This window comes from Lampris incognitus, chromosome 2 (genome assembly GCF_029633865.1).
Source record: "Lampris incognitus isolate fLamInc1 chromosome 2, fLamInc1.hap2, whole genome shotgun sequence".
Taxonomy (NCBI): Eukaryota; Metazoa; Chordata; class Actinopteri; order Lampriformes; family Lampridae; genus Lampris; species Lampris incognitus.
The window spans coordinates 94,925,073-94,944,244 of NC_079212.1; the positions used below are offsets into that span (position 1 = coordinate 94,925,073).

Sequence of the window (19,172 nt, forward strand, 5' to 3'; positions counted from 1 at the left end):
ACGCGCTCTCAAAAGCTGCATTCAACGATCTTAAAGATGTTTTTTGTTTTGTTTTGATCTCTTTAATTTTTTTGCCCCAAGGACCCATACAGCACCACAAAGCGGCACAATACAAGGCCCCATTCAGGCCCCCTCCCCTCCCCTCCCCTCTACCCCCCCCCTGTTCCCGCCCCGCGCAGCCTGTGGCTCACTCGCAGCCCGTCCGGGCAGGAGGAGACGCTCGCGCACACTTCCTGAATGGCAGCTTCTCTCCGTCCGCAAGTCCTCAGTGTCGGACAGTACCTGGAAGAAAACAACAACAACAACAAAACAACAACAACAACATCAGCCCACCAAACGATCAACACGTCCTCAGTCAAACGACCGCATTTCTCCCCCCCCCCCCCGCGCGCTTTAGATGAAAGCGACTGATCGCCGATCGCCTCCGCCTGACTCCGGGCATGCCGCCGCGCAGAAGCCCGCCGCCCGCCCGGCTCGGTGGAAGTGAGCCTCGACGGTGTCCGGCCAGCCCCGCTGCACTCCTCGGAGCGGATGTCTCAAACCGGGCCGGCGGCAAACACGTCGCTTTTTAAACGGACAACTGTCATCGCGTAACGCCGCAGATCATCGTTTTTTTCCTGCGCGCCCCCCCCTCCCCTCCGCTCCGCTTGGTTCCCGGCTTTTATGTGTCAAGTCGCCCTCAACCGCGGCCGAGAGTGCCAAACTTTGTTGCCCGCCGCCTCCTTGTTGCTCTTCGATGAGTGTTCTAACATGCGGGGAATGCGGGAACCGAGTCGCTGGTGGATTTTATCCTTGCTGATTTTAACCTTACCCACGCACGCAGACGGTCGCCCCGGTGAGTATGCCACGCATGTTGTCGCCTTCTAAACCTCTTTGCAGCCTCGCAACGACTGCATGCGTCCACATTTGTTGTTTTTAACGAAAGGCCAGCCAGGGGACTATAACGTTAAGGGATACGCGATTTCGGTGGCAAAGTGCAATCAGAGCACGTTACCCGCCACGGGACAGATAACACGGGGGGGGGGGGGCTCGCTCGTCTTTCAACACTGCGCCGATTGTCTCCAAGGACATTTGGCGATTGTTTGTGCCGCTTGTTACCAACATATGATCCGTCAGCTGAGCCGCGCGGCGCCCAGCCTGCGGGCCGAAGACCCCATTTTTACTTTATATACCCACGCGCCACATCTTGTACGGATGGGTTACACGGGCAGTGTTACTGCCATCTCTCATCGTGCACAGGCAATGCAATTTTTTCCCCCGGGGATGTGTGTGTGTGTGTGTGGGGTGTGGGGTGGGGGGGGGACTTTTGACCAGGTAGACGGTCAGTCTGAGTCCCGCCGGATGTCGTTATAAAAGTGCAGGCGGACGCAGAAAGGTGACAAGTCACGGGGGCGACAGGGAGTGAGCGCCGTCGGCTCGTAGACGCGTTATTGTGGCCGTGATGTAACAGCAGAAGCCTGCGCGGTGCCCCCCCTCCTCCTCCACATTAACACCCCCCCCTTTTGCCCGTCAGTTCGCGCACGTCCACGTCCGCGAGCTGCAAGACCGAGCGGATTCACGAGAGCCAAAAAAAGTCTGCGAACTATCGGGCATGGCACGTCCCGCCGGATGATTGACACATGCAGCCAGGGGAAGATTCGACTGCCTTGGTCGCACCTCCCTCCGCCCCCCCCCCCCCGGTTTCCTTTTTTTTCCCTGTTAGAATTCTCGGGATGGAGGGAGGGTCATTTATTTGTAAAACACAACACACCGAATCAGCAAACTGGCCCTTTTCCAAAGGTGTCGACCTTTCGTGGCGACTTCAGATACGGGCAACTTTGAAAATTGGGGTGGAAATGTAATCACCCCGTCTCGCCTCTCCCCCCCACCCCCACTCCCGAGCCCCGTCATGCCCCCCCCCCCCCCGCTCCATTCTTCATCGTGGGCTGGGCAATTTCAAAACGAGGCGTTTTATTTCCCCGCGCACAGGTGGCCATTAAGTTATGTGTATTGCATTTTTTTACCAGCAAGTACTTTTGAATACTTAATATGTTTTATTGTAATATATATATATATATATATATATATATATATATATATATATATATATATATATATATGCCCTGCCCTGTGATGGTCTGGCGGCCTGTCCAGGGTGTCCCCCGCCCGCCGCCCAGCATCCCCGCCACCCTTACAGCAGGATAAGCGGTTTGGATAATGGATGGACGGATGTTCCCCGAGACAACTTGGCACATGCCTTTTTCTTTTTCTCAAGCGGTTCTTTTGTGCACATTGTGAATTAGATCATGACGCACAGTTTTTGGATGGAAAGGTCACGACATGCATCCCGGAGCTGAAGACTGAGTCGAGGCGTTAATGCAGCCCTGATAGGACTCGGTGACGACGCGCATCCCTCGTACACTTACTACCGTAGCTGCATTTCAAATCAGCCTGCTATTACACGGGCTCATTTTCCATGTCTGCCATGTCCTGCGTTTTTCTGTTTCCTGTGATATGTGCAGGCCGTGCTCTTCTATCACTTGCTCTAGGTTTGCGTTTGGTGCGTTAACTCTTGTCGCCGAATCCCGAACCAGCCTGGCGATGCAACCGTAATGAAGGATGCCAGGTGGCCTTTAACATCTGTGCAAGAGACCAAGATGGGCGCAGACGAGGGCGAAATGTTCCGCTTGGTACGAGGGCGATGTGAAACGTGCGGGGCTGTGTGGCGGACGATCCGAGACGTTTGACATTGCAGCTAAACTGTTTGTGTGCGGAACATATGTCGATTAAGGCCGCCGCCGTGCACCGCTCCCATTACGCGGCGCGTGCGGCTGAGCTCAGTCGGCCTCCGTGCTCTGAGCCGGTGTAACATTTGAATCATTTAGGATGACTCACGGCCACTTCATTCCACATTATTTCATCTGTCCAAGCAGCATCTGAACCAAGGCTGTGAATGGGTCGGGGGGGTGGGGGACTTGCCGCCGGGTAGATTACCGTACCTCTCCCCTGCACTTCATGACAATAGTGATTAATGTTGCCACAATAAGGTGCCGTCACTGAGGGACGTGTACGGCTGCGCTCAAGGGCCTTGGCCGTATCAATAAATGTCCCGTGTCCTTCAATCACCCCGTCTCTCCTTTTCCCTTTAAACAGCCTGGCTGTGTGACGTGTGACACCGTGTCAGCTTTACTTACCGCCGAGCCGTCAGTCAGCGGCGCCCCGAGGAAGGTAGAGACCAGACAAAGGGGCCCTCCGGCCTTTCCTCACCCGCCCCACGGTTTGTTACCGCGGGTCAACAGAACATGTGTTTCCCTTTGTGTGCGCCGCTTGTGTCATATACATTCAAAAACAGGTGGCTTTTCTTTTTTTTCTTCTTTCCCCCCCCCCCAGAGATGACAAAAATAATAATTAGAAATGACTTTCCTCTCCATGGGAACTATGGGCCCATTATGGCAGCGGGGGGGTTTGGTTCTGCGCGTTTCATCGAGGTGAGCGCTCTCGATATTATACAAAATAGCTTTCCCCTGCAAGTGTCGTCGAAGAAGACTGTTAACTCGCATCAACTGCCGAGACGTTAAGACTAAAAATATGCAGTTTCTCCAGCGAACCGATGGGAGTAGCGCAGGTTATCGGCCTTGGCCAGCTGGAGTTATTGCAGCGTGCAGTCGTGACGGTCTCCATATACGTCTGTGATTATGCAGTTGATCTCCGTGTGGTTTAATTGTTGGTTCAATTTGCATTCCACCAGATCAGGGCTGATAATGATTGTTTGACATTAAGTCACGGGAGCAACATGTTTGCTTCAGATAAGTTGTTCTGCTGGGGAAGTGCTGATACCTTTCCAGTGGCGTGGTCCTCTTTAGCCAGTAATTGCTTTTGTAATGAGCGGTTGCTTTAAGTAAATATTCATAGGAACATGGCAGGTAAAGTATAAGTGGCACAGTTTGTGCCATTGCATCGACACCAAAAGTGTAGAAATTCACGACTGACGTTCGCCAAGTAGTGATGTTCGTGTTGTTGTCTGTAATGGTTTGCATCTGTCCGCCACTAGTTCTTTTTTTTCCCAATTTTCCCCCTTTTTCTCCCCAATTGTATCTGGCCAATTACCCTGCTATTTTTGAGCCTTCCTGGTCACTGCTCCACCCCCCTTTTTGCCGATTGGGGGGGGCACCCCGACCGACCAGAGGAGGCGCTAGTGCAGCGACCAGGACACATATCCACATCTGGCTTCCCACCCATAAACAGGGCCAATTATGTCTGTAGGGACGCCCGACTAAGCCGGAGGTGACACAGGGATTCGACCCGACGATCCCCGTGTTGGTAGGCAACGGAATAGACCGCTACGCCACCCAGACGCCTTAGCCTCTGTAGTAGAATAAGGGCACGAGCCAGGAAGCATTTGGAGCGAGGGATGTGATGGGTCTGACGTGTGTTGTTCATCTGTAGGTGTCTTCGGTGAGGAAAACAAAGCGGTGCTATAATAAGCAGCGTGCTCTGTATTTCTGGTTTTTGGTGTTACATAAGTTGACTAAACTTGGATTCCCATCACTCGAAGTATTGCACTGGAGTTGGGGCTACAGACAAAACACGACTGCACAATTTCAATCCCCGCCCGCAGAGGGTTTTCCAATATTCCGGCACCGGAGTTTTCCCGGTAAAAAAGCTGTCCGGATGACTGCGTTACTGACGGTGGGGAATGACCGTCCCCAAACCCAAACGCGATGCAGAAAAGCATTTCTATTTTCCATTGTTGGGAGTGACGGCTCGTCTTTGCAGCCGAGGCCCGTGCTTACCGGTGATTGAGAGGCCGCCTATCTAATGAAATCAGAAAGGGATGCTTCTTCCATCTTTCTCTCACCAAGTCCTGACCTGCAAATTGAGAGGCGGCATATCATTTAGCTGAAAGCTAGGAAATCGATAGGAGCGAAGCACAAAATAAAAAAAGGCCCCATGCGTGGATTTGAATATTTTCTTTTCAGGAAATAATAAAAAACTGGTATTATAGCATGATATCTTACTAAACTGATATGTTGTCTATTCTTGGAGTTACACAAATTATATCTTGTCAGTCGGTGTTGCCACACTTTAATGTTCAACATATAATTAGTACATGAATCACGAGGAATGACAGGTTTCTTTCTCCTCTTGAGCCAGACCGAGCGCAGGAATTCAGGTTAAAAGGGAAGATCCCTCCGGATTTAAAGTTGCTATGTGTAGAATTTTTATGCAACGGCGTCGTCCTTAAATGTCTTGGGATCGCACACATGGTTGTCTGTAGAAAAAAAACGAGACAAGTGAAAATCAGTTTATCCAACGTTTCATTTTCACTCTGTGTCCCCCAGGCTCGAATCCCTGCGATTAAGTGCCGAAATCTGTGACCCGTCAGATTGTGCAACCTGGGGCCCGGCCCTTAAAAACTCGCTGTTTGCCCCCCACAGATGTTAAAGCTAATCTTAACCACCCGGAACCCCAGGCCAAACTTAACCGTCTCCAACCTCATGCCTCAGTGAAACCTTATCTAACTGCCGTATGCTCGCTGAAATATCGTGTTTTAAAAGCGGGGGTCACAGGCAGGGCTGGGCGATACAGCTGGAAAATTTATCACAATGAAATGTTTCATTTCAGTCAATATCGATAATTATTGATAATTTTCAATGACCTATTTTGGATAAAGACCAAGAGGAAAAAAAGGTTGAATTTAACCGTATTATTTTGAATTTAACCACCTTACTTTGAATTTAATCACTTTATTTATCAAGGCACACAGGTCATATTTTAATGCCCCCCCCTTTTCTCCCCAATTGTACTTGGCTAATCACCCCACTCTCCGAGGCGTCCCGGTCGCTGCTCCACCCCTTCTGCCGATCCAGGGAGGGCTGCAGACTACCACATGCCTCCTCCGATACATGTGGAGCCGCTGGCTGCTTCTTTTCACCTGACAGTGAGCTATTCCCCCCAGTTCACCCCCCCCCCCCAGAACAGGTGCCCCGACCGACCAGAGGAGGCGCTAGTGCAGCCACCAGGACACATACCCACATCCGGCTTCCCACCTGCAGACATGGCCAGTTGTGTCTGTAGGGACGCCCGATCAGGCCAGAGGTAACAAGGGGATTCGAACAGGCGAGCCGCGTGTTGCTAGGCAACGGAATTGACCGCTATGCTACCCGGACGCCAGAGGTGGAAAACTCCACTTCAGAAAGTACAAGTGCTAACCATATATTTGCTCCACACATGCACTAAACCAGCTGATACTAATTAGCACAACACTTTAGGCATGGGTGGAGCAAATACATGGTTAGTATTTCTACTTTCTGAAGCCGGGTTTTCCACCTCTGCCGGACGCCCAGTTAATGTGCTTTTTTTAATCACCAATTTCCTCCCCATCTGCACTTGTTTTCTCACTCCACACTGCTTCTGTTGTGTCACATGTGGATGGTGCAACCGAACACACCTGTTAAATGACTGGCTGTTGGTGTGTCACTCGTTGTACGCTCCATTATCGAGCGATATGATAGGCTGTTTATGAGCCAGGGAGGGAGCACGCGTATTCGTAATGCGCTTTCATGGCGGTTTGCATTTAATGCATCTAAGTGATACTATCGAACACATTTCTTATTGCTAATCGGTGAAGTGTCCATCGCTGGTACATATCGCTATCGTTTTGTCGCCCAGGCCTAATATCAACACATAGCACAATATCTGCATACGTATGCATGAATACCATGTGTAAGAATCCCCCCGAAGCGAGCTGTTTGGTAATGTTAAGTATAAGATTAAACCAAAACTAGTTTTCAAATAATACCCCCTCTAATATTGTACACTGCATTTTGTGAAACATTTTAGGCAGTAAATTGTCCTTATCATTAATTTTAGACACCAAAATTGTGTGTCACGATGTCACAATATCCAAATTCCATCCCGATACAGTACCATCGAAAGATGATAAATGATAATATTGATTTATTGCCCAGCTCTAGTCACAGGTTACGGGTGGGAAGCTGGATGTGGGTATGTGTCCTGGTCGCTGCACTAGCGCCTCTTCTGGTTAGTCGGGGCACCTGTTCAGGGGGTAGGGGGGACTGGGGGGACTAGCGTGATCCTCCCATGCGCTACGTCCTTCTGGGGAAACTCCTCCCTGTCAGTTGAAAAGAAGCGGCTGGCGACTCCACATGTATCGGGGGAGGCATGTGGTAGTCTGCAGCCCTCCCCGGATCAGCAGAGGGGGTGGAGCAGCAACTGGGTCAGCTCCGAAGAGTAGGGTAATTGGCCAAGTACAATTGGGGGGGGGGGGGAGTTTTTTTTTTCTTGTATGAGTTGAGACAATCGAGGCATGCAGTGTGTATGTGAAGGAGAATAGTAGTTTCCAGGTACAGTAGTCAGGATATGTGAAGAACTGCCATGCTGCTGGAGTTTTTCCCCTACACAGCAATGCACCGTGTGTGTATGTGATGATTCAGCTTCCAGACAACATCTAGCAAGCTGCAAGCCAGTAGGCAAAAATGGTTTATTGACGATTAAGGTCAAAGTAGGCTGGCACAAACTGCGCAGAGCAACATAAGGTTTACAGTTAGTCAATTGACAGTGCCACACTGGTGCCAAAAGGCCTATAAAAGAATGTGCAACTTGTTACCCATTGACATTAATGGGGTACGGCAGCTGACAGCAGGACAGAGTCCTAATTCTTTTTGCATAAAACAAGAAACTGAGCTTACAGTGAGTTAAGGAACAAAACCATCAGACGCCAAAGTAATGAAAAACGTTGTTAGGACTGAAGCTTGGCTCCTGCTATTTCAATTTGATGGGTGGAGTCGGCTATGGAGACAGACACATCAGTCTATGCATTTGTTGTGCCCTATGTCAATGTTGCTGCCTGGTGGTGGTGGAATGATGTTTTCTGTAGTGTTTTCGTAGCATGTATCTGGCCCTAAAACAACATCTGAATGACCTAGGATGTCTGAACGTCATTGTTAACCGAGTGCATGCTGTCATGGAGACAGATTATCCATCTCCGAAAGGGTTTTCTCAGCTGGATAATGCTCCGCGAGGCCTCATAACTTTTGACGTTATAAAGAAATGGTTCGATTGCATTGTGCTGAATTTGTTTAAATATTGCCTGTCCAGCCACCAAATCTCAGTTCAACTCTAACATCTCTGGGGGTAAGATGGAACAAGCTATTTAGTGGTGAGATGTACTACCAGTGAACTGAACACAGCTCTGGGAAGCGTTGGATTCAGTAAGGGCCAGTATCCATGTGGAATAGTTTCAAGACTTTGCTGAATCTGTGCCCAGTGTAGTGAGGCTGTTTGGAAGGTGACAGGGAGTGCAGCTTTCCAGCTTTAGGAAGGTTTCCCCAATGCTCTTTTTATAGAGTGTAAGAAGGCCTTGATATGGTATTTGACTTTATGCTTTTTCAACAGACAAGATGAAACTTTAGTGAGAAAGGGTAGCAGCAAGCATGTTAGCCTGACCTTCAGTTCACTTTTCTCCTGTGACCCTAATCAGATGGCTGATGTGAAAGGATAATTTCATGTGTGTGTGTGTGTGTGTGTGTGTGTGTGTGTGTGTGTGTGTGTGTGTGTGTGTGTGTGTGTGTGTGTGTGTGTGTGTGTATGTATGTGTATGTATATATAAAAAATAACACACACACACACACACACACACACACACATATATATATATGGGTTATTTTTGTAGGTTTTTTCCCCCCTATCAGGTATATCGGTCATGCATGATACAGGACCACTGCTGGAAACAGATTAACAGCGGTGTCTTCTGGTATATGAGCGGTCTTTTGGAATACGAGCATCAGACATGTTTCATCAAATGCAATTTAATCCAGTTATCTAAACTACAAATTTCAGAATCAGAAACACTTCATTTCATGTCATGCACTTTTTGGAATGCGGAAGTGAAAACAAAAGAAAGTTAAAAGTTATTACCTGAAATGTACGAAATTATCAACAATGGTCCATCCAGTTGCTGAGCTGCTGCCTGGTTCAGCTTGCAGGAATGAGCAGACTATTCCTACCATAGGTAATGGCAACTATCGAACAACTACCCGGGAAGTGCAATAGAGAAGTCACAGATAATAGAAAATTATATGCACAATCTACCTGAAGAAATATTTTGTTGTTATTGTTAATAGGACAGATCATAGGCTCTTTTTTTAATTGCCCCAGAAGTACGCCACTGTAAAGCTGTATCTAGAGGTGGTCCAATGTCCAAAATGTTCAAAATGAAACTGGTAGGTCAAGAATGTAAAAAACAAAATGATAAGATATGACTGGCACGAGGTAGCCAGGCAATGCGTGGGTCCAGCTGAATATAGTCGTTCACATGAAGCCTTGGTGGTATGTTTTTATTATCATTTTGTTTCAGTTTATCTTTTGTAATCCTACATTAATAGGAGAGGATCAGTCCTCAAGTGCTCTTCTCAATAGTCATAAGTGATTAGATAGTTCTTTGGCTGGACCGGCCCCACAACCGCAAGTTTCTGTGACTGATCATGTTTAGAGTGACTGACAGAACTAGTTACATGATTGGACCGCTGGATCAGGTGACCGCGAATGTCTGTCACTGATCGCCTTTTCCCACCCACATTCTGCGAAGGCACCCCCCCCCACTCTGCCTCTGATTGGCTAGTATTTGTTGGCGCCGTTGGTTAAGGTTAGGGTGGGGTTAAGGGTTAGCCAATCAGAAGCAGAGTTGGGGCGGTCTTCACGGAATGCGGGTGGGAAAAAAAATCAAGTTTATCCAGCTGTCGCATGACGTATACGACACACCCGCTTGGTTAGGTTTAGGCATGCGGAGTGACATGGTTTGGGTTAGGGGTGTGTATTGTGTACCGTGCCGCTAGGTTAACAACTTTTTTGGGGGGGAGGGGTGTTGTGTAGTGAGTTGGGTGTGTCAGTAAAGTGGGGGTGTCATGTAGTACTGCCACACAGAGATGTTTATCCTGAATTACTGGACCCGTCTCAAAAAACAAAACACTCCCAGGTCATGTTTGGAGTGACTGAGAGAACAAATTACGCGACTGGGCCGCTGGATCAGGTGACCAATGACGTCACTGAAGTGACACGATTGGTCGGCCGACCAACGCAGTCGGCGGTAAACACGGAATCGGGAGCTTCCCTATTCAAAACGAGTCGGCGCAGCGTTTCCGGCTCATTGCACATTCATCACATGCTAATGAATGCAACATATTGCTGCCCGTGGATGCTGCTGAAACGCTAAGAACGGAATATTTTGCTGCTCTTTGCACGTGCTTACGTACTGTAACAGCCCAGCATCGAGCAGAGTAGGAGAGAAAACGGCTCTCCGTGCGCCGAGAGGCATGAGGCGCACAGTTAAAGCCCCCCAAATAACAACCGCTCTGACAAAACACTCAATGCAGAGTGGGCCTTAGAAAAACGAGAGACTTCCGCAGATATAAACGCATGAAAGAGGAGGGAGAGTGTACAGAAAATTTCAATATTTATAATTAAAATTAAGCTTCAAATTGAATTAAGTTTCAAATCAAACATCTCAAGATATGAGTGGGAAGTATTGTTCTTGCAACTGTGTTCATAACCTTTTCTTTCACTCCAGCGCATGTCATGTGACATGCAACTCCAGTACACGTCGACGACAAATATCACCGGGATCGCTACAGAAAATTGCGGATGAACATTTAAAATCCAGGAATTCACATTATAGACACTACCACTGACTATCCCTGGAACAGATTGGCCAGAATTTCGAACATTGACCATACACGGTCCAGCCTTTATTTAGTGGGGCCAATCACCCCACTCTTACAAGCCGTCCCGGTCGCTGCTCCAACCCCCTCTGCTGATCCGGGGAGGGCTGCAGACTACCACATGCCTCCTTCGATACATGTGGAGTCGCCAGCTGCTTCTTTTCACCTGACAATGAGGAGTTTCACCAGGGGGATGTAGCACGTGGGAGGATCATGCTATTCCCCCCAGTTTTCCCTCCCCCCCGATCAGGCACCCCGGCTGACCAGAGGAAGCGCTAGTGCAGCGACCAGGAAACATACCCACATCTGGCTCCCCACCTGCAGACATGGCCAATTGTGTCTGTAGGGACGCCCGACCAAGCCGGCGGTAACACGGGGATTCGAACCGAGATCCCCGTGTTGGTAAGCAACGGAATAGTCAGCTTTGCTAGCCAGACGCCCCTATATATTAGGTTTTGACCTAGTCTTGTTTTATTCCTTGACATGCCTTTACTCTCTTCCTTTATCCTCTGTTCTGTATGCAGCATGGTGGCCCAGTGGTTAGCACTGTTGCCTCACAGCCAGAAGGTACTGGGTCCAAACCCCAGGCTGTCTCAGGTCCTTTCTGTGTGGAGTTTGCATGTCTGCGTGGGTTTCCTCTGGGTGCTCCGGTTTCCTCCCACCGTCAAAAAGACATGCACGTTAGGATTAATACTCCTGCCTGTGCCCCTGAGCAAGGCAGTGGAAGGAAGAACTGGAGTTGGTCCCTGGGCGCTGCAGCTGGCCACTGCTCCTATACAATAGGATGGGTTACATAAGGAGGATGTATTTCGTTGTGTGGATGTATATACAATGACAAGTAAAGTGTCTTCTTCTGTTTATGTGTACTTGTGTTGGAAACAATGTTTCAACACCTATTAAGAGGAATGGAAGAGGATCCTGAGAACTTTCTCTCCGTTCCTTAAGAGAACAAAGTGTTCCAAGTTTTTTTTCTCTTTTTTCAGTAGCCTAATACGGTGTAAAAATAAAGCCCATTCCTGTATTTGTCACGGCTTGACAAAACTAGTTGTGTTAAAGTAATATACGACACTGAAACAAATGGCAGTAGCTACCACTGTGAACGCTTTCATCCTGGTTAATTTCGGAGAACTCCGAGGGGAAGTTGTGCTGAGTTGGGTGGTTTTAGAAGCAGAACAGGGGTTTTTAGAGACTGCCCTATCGATCCTGTTGACAAGCTCCCCTTTGGGTAGTGCAAATGTTTCTTTTTTTTCACCAACACAAACATTCAGACCCTCCTGGTAGTGGAACCCTAATTAACCAGGAATTTGAATACCATGGCCTTTTCCTTTTGACATTTTCATATTGCAGAAAAGCATTGTTTTTAGCCACTTCAACAAAGACAGCTCTTATCTCTCTCTCTCTCTCTCTCTCTCTCTCTCTCTCTCTCTCTCTCTCTCTCTCTCTCTCTCTCTCTCTCTCTCTCTCTCTCTCTCTCTCTCTCTCTCTCTCTCTCTCTCTCTCTCTCTATATATATATATAAACACAGATACAGGAAAAAAATATTTAATATATAGCAGTACAGGCCTGTTTCGTGGGTCTCGCACTCATCAGCTGCTAATGTGTTTCAACGAAGAGTCATACAGTTTACGTTGCCCAGCGTCACGCCCCTAATTTCGGTTGGACAGCGACCAATCAGATGGGGAAACATTCAAACTATAACAACCAATGGGGTATGTACTTATGATGCACAGCAACCAATGGAGGGGTAGAAAACATTACAACCAATGGGGCTGGGGTTTGATTTGAAAAGCATTTAGGGGCCAGGGCACTGTTGAAATGGCGTACGTTAAAAATATAACGAGGTAATTTATGTGAATTATATATTGGGGTGGTGTTGGGGCACAGTTGGAAGGACAGGCAGTTAAAATATAAAAAAAATATTTTAAAAAACTAATAAATGTCAAATGTGTATCATCTAATGGGGGGGGGGATAATAAAGACGTTTTGCTTATAGTTACAAAGGATATATTTTTTTCGGTGTCTACAGCTGGTGGCCAATTCGTTTCTATTATTCAAGGTGGACATATCAGGTCTGCAAATAATAAAATACTTCTCTGCCAAGCACAGGTTACATCTTTTACCCCTAACTGAATACGCACTACTCTGCAAGGATTTTCCATGAGACAGAATATCTGATACTCTTGTCAACAACCTGCTTTTGATACTTGAATTTTCTTTTTTATGTGCGCATCATGATCCAGAACGATTTGGTAACACTATAATAACTACACAAATGAAGCATTAATTAAGTATTGGTAACTACTGAAATCATCATTTGTAAAGCAATTGTAAAGCAAGACATGCACCGATGGTTAGTGTGTTCATATATGTTTTATGAATACTTGTTAATACTGCAATTCATGATTAATTCAGGCAGTTACTGGTTAAGTATTTTGTATGACCTCATCTACAGTGAGGACTATCTATGTCTTACAAAGACTTTACAAATGAGACTGAAAGGCCAGCAGTACCTTGAGACTCACAGAAGTTTAAAGGATCATAAGATCCTTCAGAAAGTGTAAGTACACGATTAACAAACTGTTTAGGTGTACATCTGTGCATGAATTGACCATGCATTGCAGTATTAATGAGTATTTATAAAACATCTATTAACACACTAACCATTGTTGCGTGTCTTGCTTTACAAATACTTTACAAATGATGAATTCAGTAGTTACTAATACTTCATTTGTGTAGTTATTATAAAGTGTTTCCCACATTTTTGGCTTAGTTTAGACTTGTTGGCAGTGCTGGCTGTTATCGGTTGGTGTGATGCTGGATGTATGTTGTTGCCGTGGGTGATTTAAGCCGGTGTTTATATCTCAGCAGAGAAGACCTCTCCCGGGGTAACTGCTAATCGGCGAGGGATCACCCGTCCCTGCAATAAACAGCCAGCAAGACAGAGGTGGAAGCTAGTCATCTCTCTTCCTTATCAGCTGCACGCATCTAGAGAGATTGTGTGTGTACACCACCCTGTTTAGACCGCATACTTAATCAAAAACCCTGTTGGATAGGTGGTGTGACTTCGTTGACTTGTTGAGCGTAATCCTGATTAAACTGAAGAGGGGACTTTAGCATAGTCACTGCTTTGTGACAAATAAAGGCTAATTATGTATTCTGTCCACTGTGGCTGCCCTGTGGATGGTAAGGTTAAAGACAAATATTTATACCTGCTCAATTAAGGGGATTCAGAGCTCAGCGCCGGGCACAGTCAGTTTAGCTCATTGCTATGCCGTGACCTGTTCTCCTGCTGGTTGCAAACTGCAGCCATGACCCTTTTCCTGATTGCGGGTAACATAGCGGTGGTTATATTTAGTCTGTGCATTACTGAGATTGTTAAAGGGCTGGTGCACACAATTAATCAGACTTACCGGGACAAACTTTTCTGTGTTAACCATTTTTGTTGTTACTGAAATACAGTAATATGAATTAACTGTTGTTGCCATTGCTAGATGGTAAACCACATCTTGGCTCTCTGTAGAAACAGGGCTTAGAGTATTGCCAAAGAAAAACGGGAAGAGACATCTGTTCCCTTGCAAAGCATTCTTACTCAGTATCTATCTAATGGAACAAACCTAATGAGTATGATGTGAAATTAATGGATCAAATAAGTTTCTTTTTTTCCTGAGTATTTAGCCATTTTCTCCCCTAATTGTATCCAGCCAATTACCCCACTCTTCCGAGCCGTCCTGGTCGCTGCTCCACCCCCTCTGCCGATCCGGGGAGGGCTGCAGACTACCACATGCCTCCTCCTATACATGTGGAGTTGCCAGCCACTTCTTTTCACCTGACAGTGAGGAGTCCCACCAGGGGGACGTAGCGCGTGGGAGAACCACGTTATTCCCCCCCCCCCGAACAGGCACCCCGACCGACCAGAGGAGGCACTAGTGCGGCGACCAGGACACACACCCACATCCGGCCTCCCACCCGCAGACACGGCCAATTGTGTCTGTAGGGACGCCCGACCAAGCCAGAGGTAACACGGGGATTCGAACTGGCGATCCCTGTGTTGGCAGACAACGGAATAGACCGCTACGCCACCCGGACGCCCATCAAATAGGTTTCTTAACTAATGTCCATTGTTTGCCATGTCTACTTTTCAAAACAAAGTAATGATGAAAACGGCAAGGTCTTGCATCACGGCCAAAGTGTGGTGACTCCCTTTAATTAAGAAAGAAATGCCAACAATACAGCCACACCAGTGCACTTATTACATAATTAAAATGCAGGGAAAAAAATAACGTTTCCTGCTGTGCTGCAATAATCACCATTTAAATACAAAATAACAAAACATTACTCTCTCATTTCTTCTCTCATTTCTTCCATGCGGTTATAAGTGTTCGCAGCAGCTGGGGTACCGGTGTGGTCTTGGGTCAGCTTCCCTGCCACACACTGCTCGTATAAATGTAAAACAGGTGCATCGCTACTACTGTAATAGGGAATTTGTGCAAATCTGCTATGGGACAACAATTCTCAACCCATGTAATTAGATCTTTGTTCTTTTATTTATTTTACCGCTGGTTTTGAAGCAACTGAATCAACGCTCAATTTGGTATTAAACTGAACAGTTTACTGAATATGCTAAATCAAGTTTGGCGTTGCCATGAGGGCAAATGTGATCATTTCTGATGGAAATAGGTAATTTTAGGGGGAAAAATGCAATATCAAGGAGCGTATATATGGAGCAAGACTTGTGCAGTTAACGAAGAGACGGCAATGGGAAACTTTGATGCTCTCGAACGTGGAACGATATTGTGTGTTGTGAGTGAATTCTCCTCATGTTACCACATGACATCAGGTAACACAATGACTCGGTTATGACTGCGTTATGAGCCCTTCCCAGAGCTGTACTTTATCAAATTAATTTCCAACTGGATTCTTCATTGACACATTATTTAGGAGAAGTGCAGTCCCTAAATGAAGGAATATTTTATTATGCATTGGGCTTCATGGAATTGTGTCCTAGTGAGATTAATCATGGAGAACTTCCAATGCGGTGTAACACGCAGGTGTAATGCCAGCTCTCTGAGGCAAATAGGGCAAATTCTAAGAAGTTCGGCAACAGGCGTTATATTGCTTAACGTTGTCCCGTGTACTTTTACATCTTTGCTGATTTTGGCAACCGCTTTGGAGACTATTAGTAGTTTCTCTCTGGCGTCCGGGTAGCATAGCGGTCTATTCTGTTGCTGACCAACACGCGGATCGGAGGTTCGAATCCCCGTGTTACCTCCGGCTTGGGCGGGTGTCCCTACAGACACAATTGGCTGCGTCTGCGGGTGGGAAGCCGGATGTGGGTATGCGTCCTGGTCGCTGCACTAGCTCCTCCTCTGGTCAGCCGGGGCGCCTGTTCGGGGGGAGGGGGAACTGGGGGGAATAGCGTGATCCTCCCACGTGCTACGTCCCCCTGGTGAAACCCCTCACTGTCAGGTGAAAAGAAGCGGCTGGCGAATCCACATGTATCGGAGGAGGCATGTGGTAGTCTGCAGCCCTCCCCTGATCGGCAGAGGGGGTGGAGCAGCAGCCAGGACGGCTTAGAAGAGTGGGGTAATTGGCCAATAAGTGCAATTGGGGAGAAAAAAGGGGGAAAAAAAAGAAAAAAGGTACTGTCTCTCCAAATTAAGTCAACATTTCCCACAAATCCACTCGCTCCGCTAGCCCGTTGCAGAGCAGATGTCGCCGCGTCTCCTCGCTCATTTTTTTACCTGGTGTACCCTTTTCACATCTGCACCAGAATGAATAAGAAGACTGCAGACGTCTGAAATATTGGCTGAGGAGGAAGGGAGAGATTTACCATTGAATGTCAGGTGATAGGTTTGCATAGGGTCTAAACACTGTGACACTTCACCCACCGCTCACTCTCTCTGCCCTCTTTGCCTCTTGAGATGATGGCTTCCTTTCTTTCTGATGAAGATGCTGCCATTTTTGTAATCATAGCACAGGTATCTTATGACCGTTACTTGCCACCGATTGCCTTTTTTTTTAAAATAAAATAGGGGCTTTAAGGCTTCACTCTGTCATGGCTAACTGGCACTTTCTCCCTTTGTGTACGATGTACTAGTGGTATTCTAATATTTGTTGTTCTTTCTGTTTTGGGTAATGGTTCCTTGGCGACAGAGCTGAGGGAGGTTTTCATGGCAGATTATATGCGGTGGCGAACCGTGAAACAAGCATGGCAGTGGCTAAAGTGTGATCATCTCGTTTTTTACTAAATAAAACTGCACCATTAGTCTAGTTTAAATCTTTATTTGGGAAGGGGCAGTGTACATTAATCAACATTCGAAACAAACGTAAATGTACCCGAGTTAGCTACGAGGCTACTTTCCATCAGCAGTCCCTTTGCCTGATGTTGTTAGGCATCCTAGGATAATAAAATAGTACACAAAAAAATACAGCATAGTTGATATATAATACAAGAACAACAAGAGCAAGCAAACAAAATATATACAGAATATACAGATAATGTAGAAAAAGATCATAAAGGTAATATAGAAAATTTGATATGCAGACATACAACACAGCTAATGTACAATAGTTAAACAGCATGTTTTTACTGTATGTTAAATATATATTTTATTTATATAATATATATTAAATATATTAAGATGTAGAAAAAAACTAATACATTTCATTTAATACATTTCAGAAATATATTAAACGTTTTTTTCCCTACATCTATCTTAATATTCCGCTCCTCATTTGTTGAGCACTCTTATCAATGTAGATATAGATATGGTTTCCGGAAGAAAAAAACCCCGCTATATATTAAAAATATATAATATGTTAAATATGTATTTATTTTTAAATGTTATACAGGTCATCTTTATGGACGTTTAACCTGTTTTTGGAGGCTTGTGCTATATCCAGATGTGGAGACAGACTATGAATTTGGCGCCTGCAGTGGTGTATGGGGTCCCGGCGTAGCGGCGCTGTGTTACGGGGGGGGGGGGTGTCGGGCTTCTCGTGGTTCTATTTATCACGGCTAAGTCGGGCCTTGAAGTATTGATTAGACACCAACTTCAAAGAGCAGTTAAAGAGGAAGGAAGGAGCGCTGACTGCTTGTATTGCCCCGGGCGGGCATGGAGAGGCTGTTTTGGAATTGGTGCATGTAAAGTCCTAGTGCAGCGATATTATTTATGGATAGCATTGAGTCATTTAGCTTGAAAGCTGCAGGTGCCGATTTTCTCTTTTTGTCCGTCGGCACTAAGCACATGCTCTCCGCGCAGGGCAACCCTTCTCTGGGTACTGGATTTGAATGCTGATGCTGCATTGATTGTGAATCTGTTGTTGTTTTTAGAATTGACCGTGAAGACTCGTGTCACATTTTCACTATTATTTTGGTAAACATCATTGAAATAACCATTTGCATGCCGAGGATAATTCTTTCAAAACACTGGACAGCTGCAGGAGTGCATTCGTTTTCATTATAGATGGTCCTGATTATGGTTGAGTCACTAACCCGGCGCTGTTGGTTCCACACTTAATAGAACCATTGCTGGGAATCAAACCCTTCCGTTAACGAAGACCAACTCAGTAATGTGTGAGGGCGTAATGCGCAACGTTCACCAGAGGCAGCTGGATTTATTTCCAAATCAATAACTGGACGATTCTCACGGGCGGCTATAATTCCTTATAATGTCCTGTGGAATGACCCCAGAAGCCCTTGACACCTCAGCGGTGTAATTGGCCCGCATTAAAAATCTCACATTTTATAGTAAATTTTCCCTGGCACTGTCATCCTCTTTTTTGCGAGGAGACTAGAAGCATTATTTATTGCTTTCTATTGTCGTCTGTAGTGCAGACGTGCTCCGGTGCCTCTGAGGTAAAGGTGTTACCAGCCGTACATGTGCCGTGTGGAGGAGAGGGGCTTCTGCTATTGCCCCTAATCTATTTACCTGGTTAACAGTCAGACTACTTTGTGGACTTCGTTCGTTTTATTCATGTTGGTTGAGTTTGCTTGTTCTTGAGGGCTGGGCCTAGAAGCCAGATAGGGCTGGGTAAATAATTCAGTGTTATTTTTCATTTTTAACTGCTATTGTATCAGGTTGGGGAGTCAGATATTGTCTTAAAGTCATACACAGTTATGTTGTCTAAATTGATGATTATAATATATATACATATCGAATATATTGAAATGTATATTATAATCATTATTAATCAATTACTTAATTACTTAATTAATTAATTATACATATGAATATCCATCCATTATCCTAACTGCTTATCCTGCTCTCAGGGTCGCGGGGATGCTGGAGCCTATCCCAGCAGTCATTGGGCAGCAGGCGGGGAGACACCCTGGACAGGCTGCTAGGCCGTCACATGAATATATTGAATATATATTTGTACATATATTACATATTTGCATATTGTGGATTATGTCAGTATTCTGTAAAATACCTCATGGTTAGCGTGATTCCT

The 19,172-nt window shown here is 46.2% G+C and overlaps 1 protein-coding gene across 2 annotated transcripts in view; it reads left to right on the forward strand.

Moving 5' to 3' along the window:
• The first annotated feature begins 223 nt into the window (after positions 1-223).
• Positions 224-19,172, forward strand: part of LOC130107012 (receptor-type tyrosine-protein phosphatase gamma-like) — a 162,102-nt gene continuing 143,153 nt past the window's right edge. For both annotated transcript variants that reach the window (XM_056273397.1, XM_056273398.1), the window contains exon 1: positions 224-835. In XM_056273397.1, the coding sequence (XP_056129372.1) occupies positions 664-835 (172 nt within the window). In that variant the 5' untranslated portion in view covers positions 224-663. The remainder of the gene's footprint in view (positions 836-19,172) is intronic.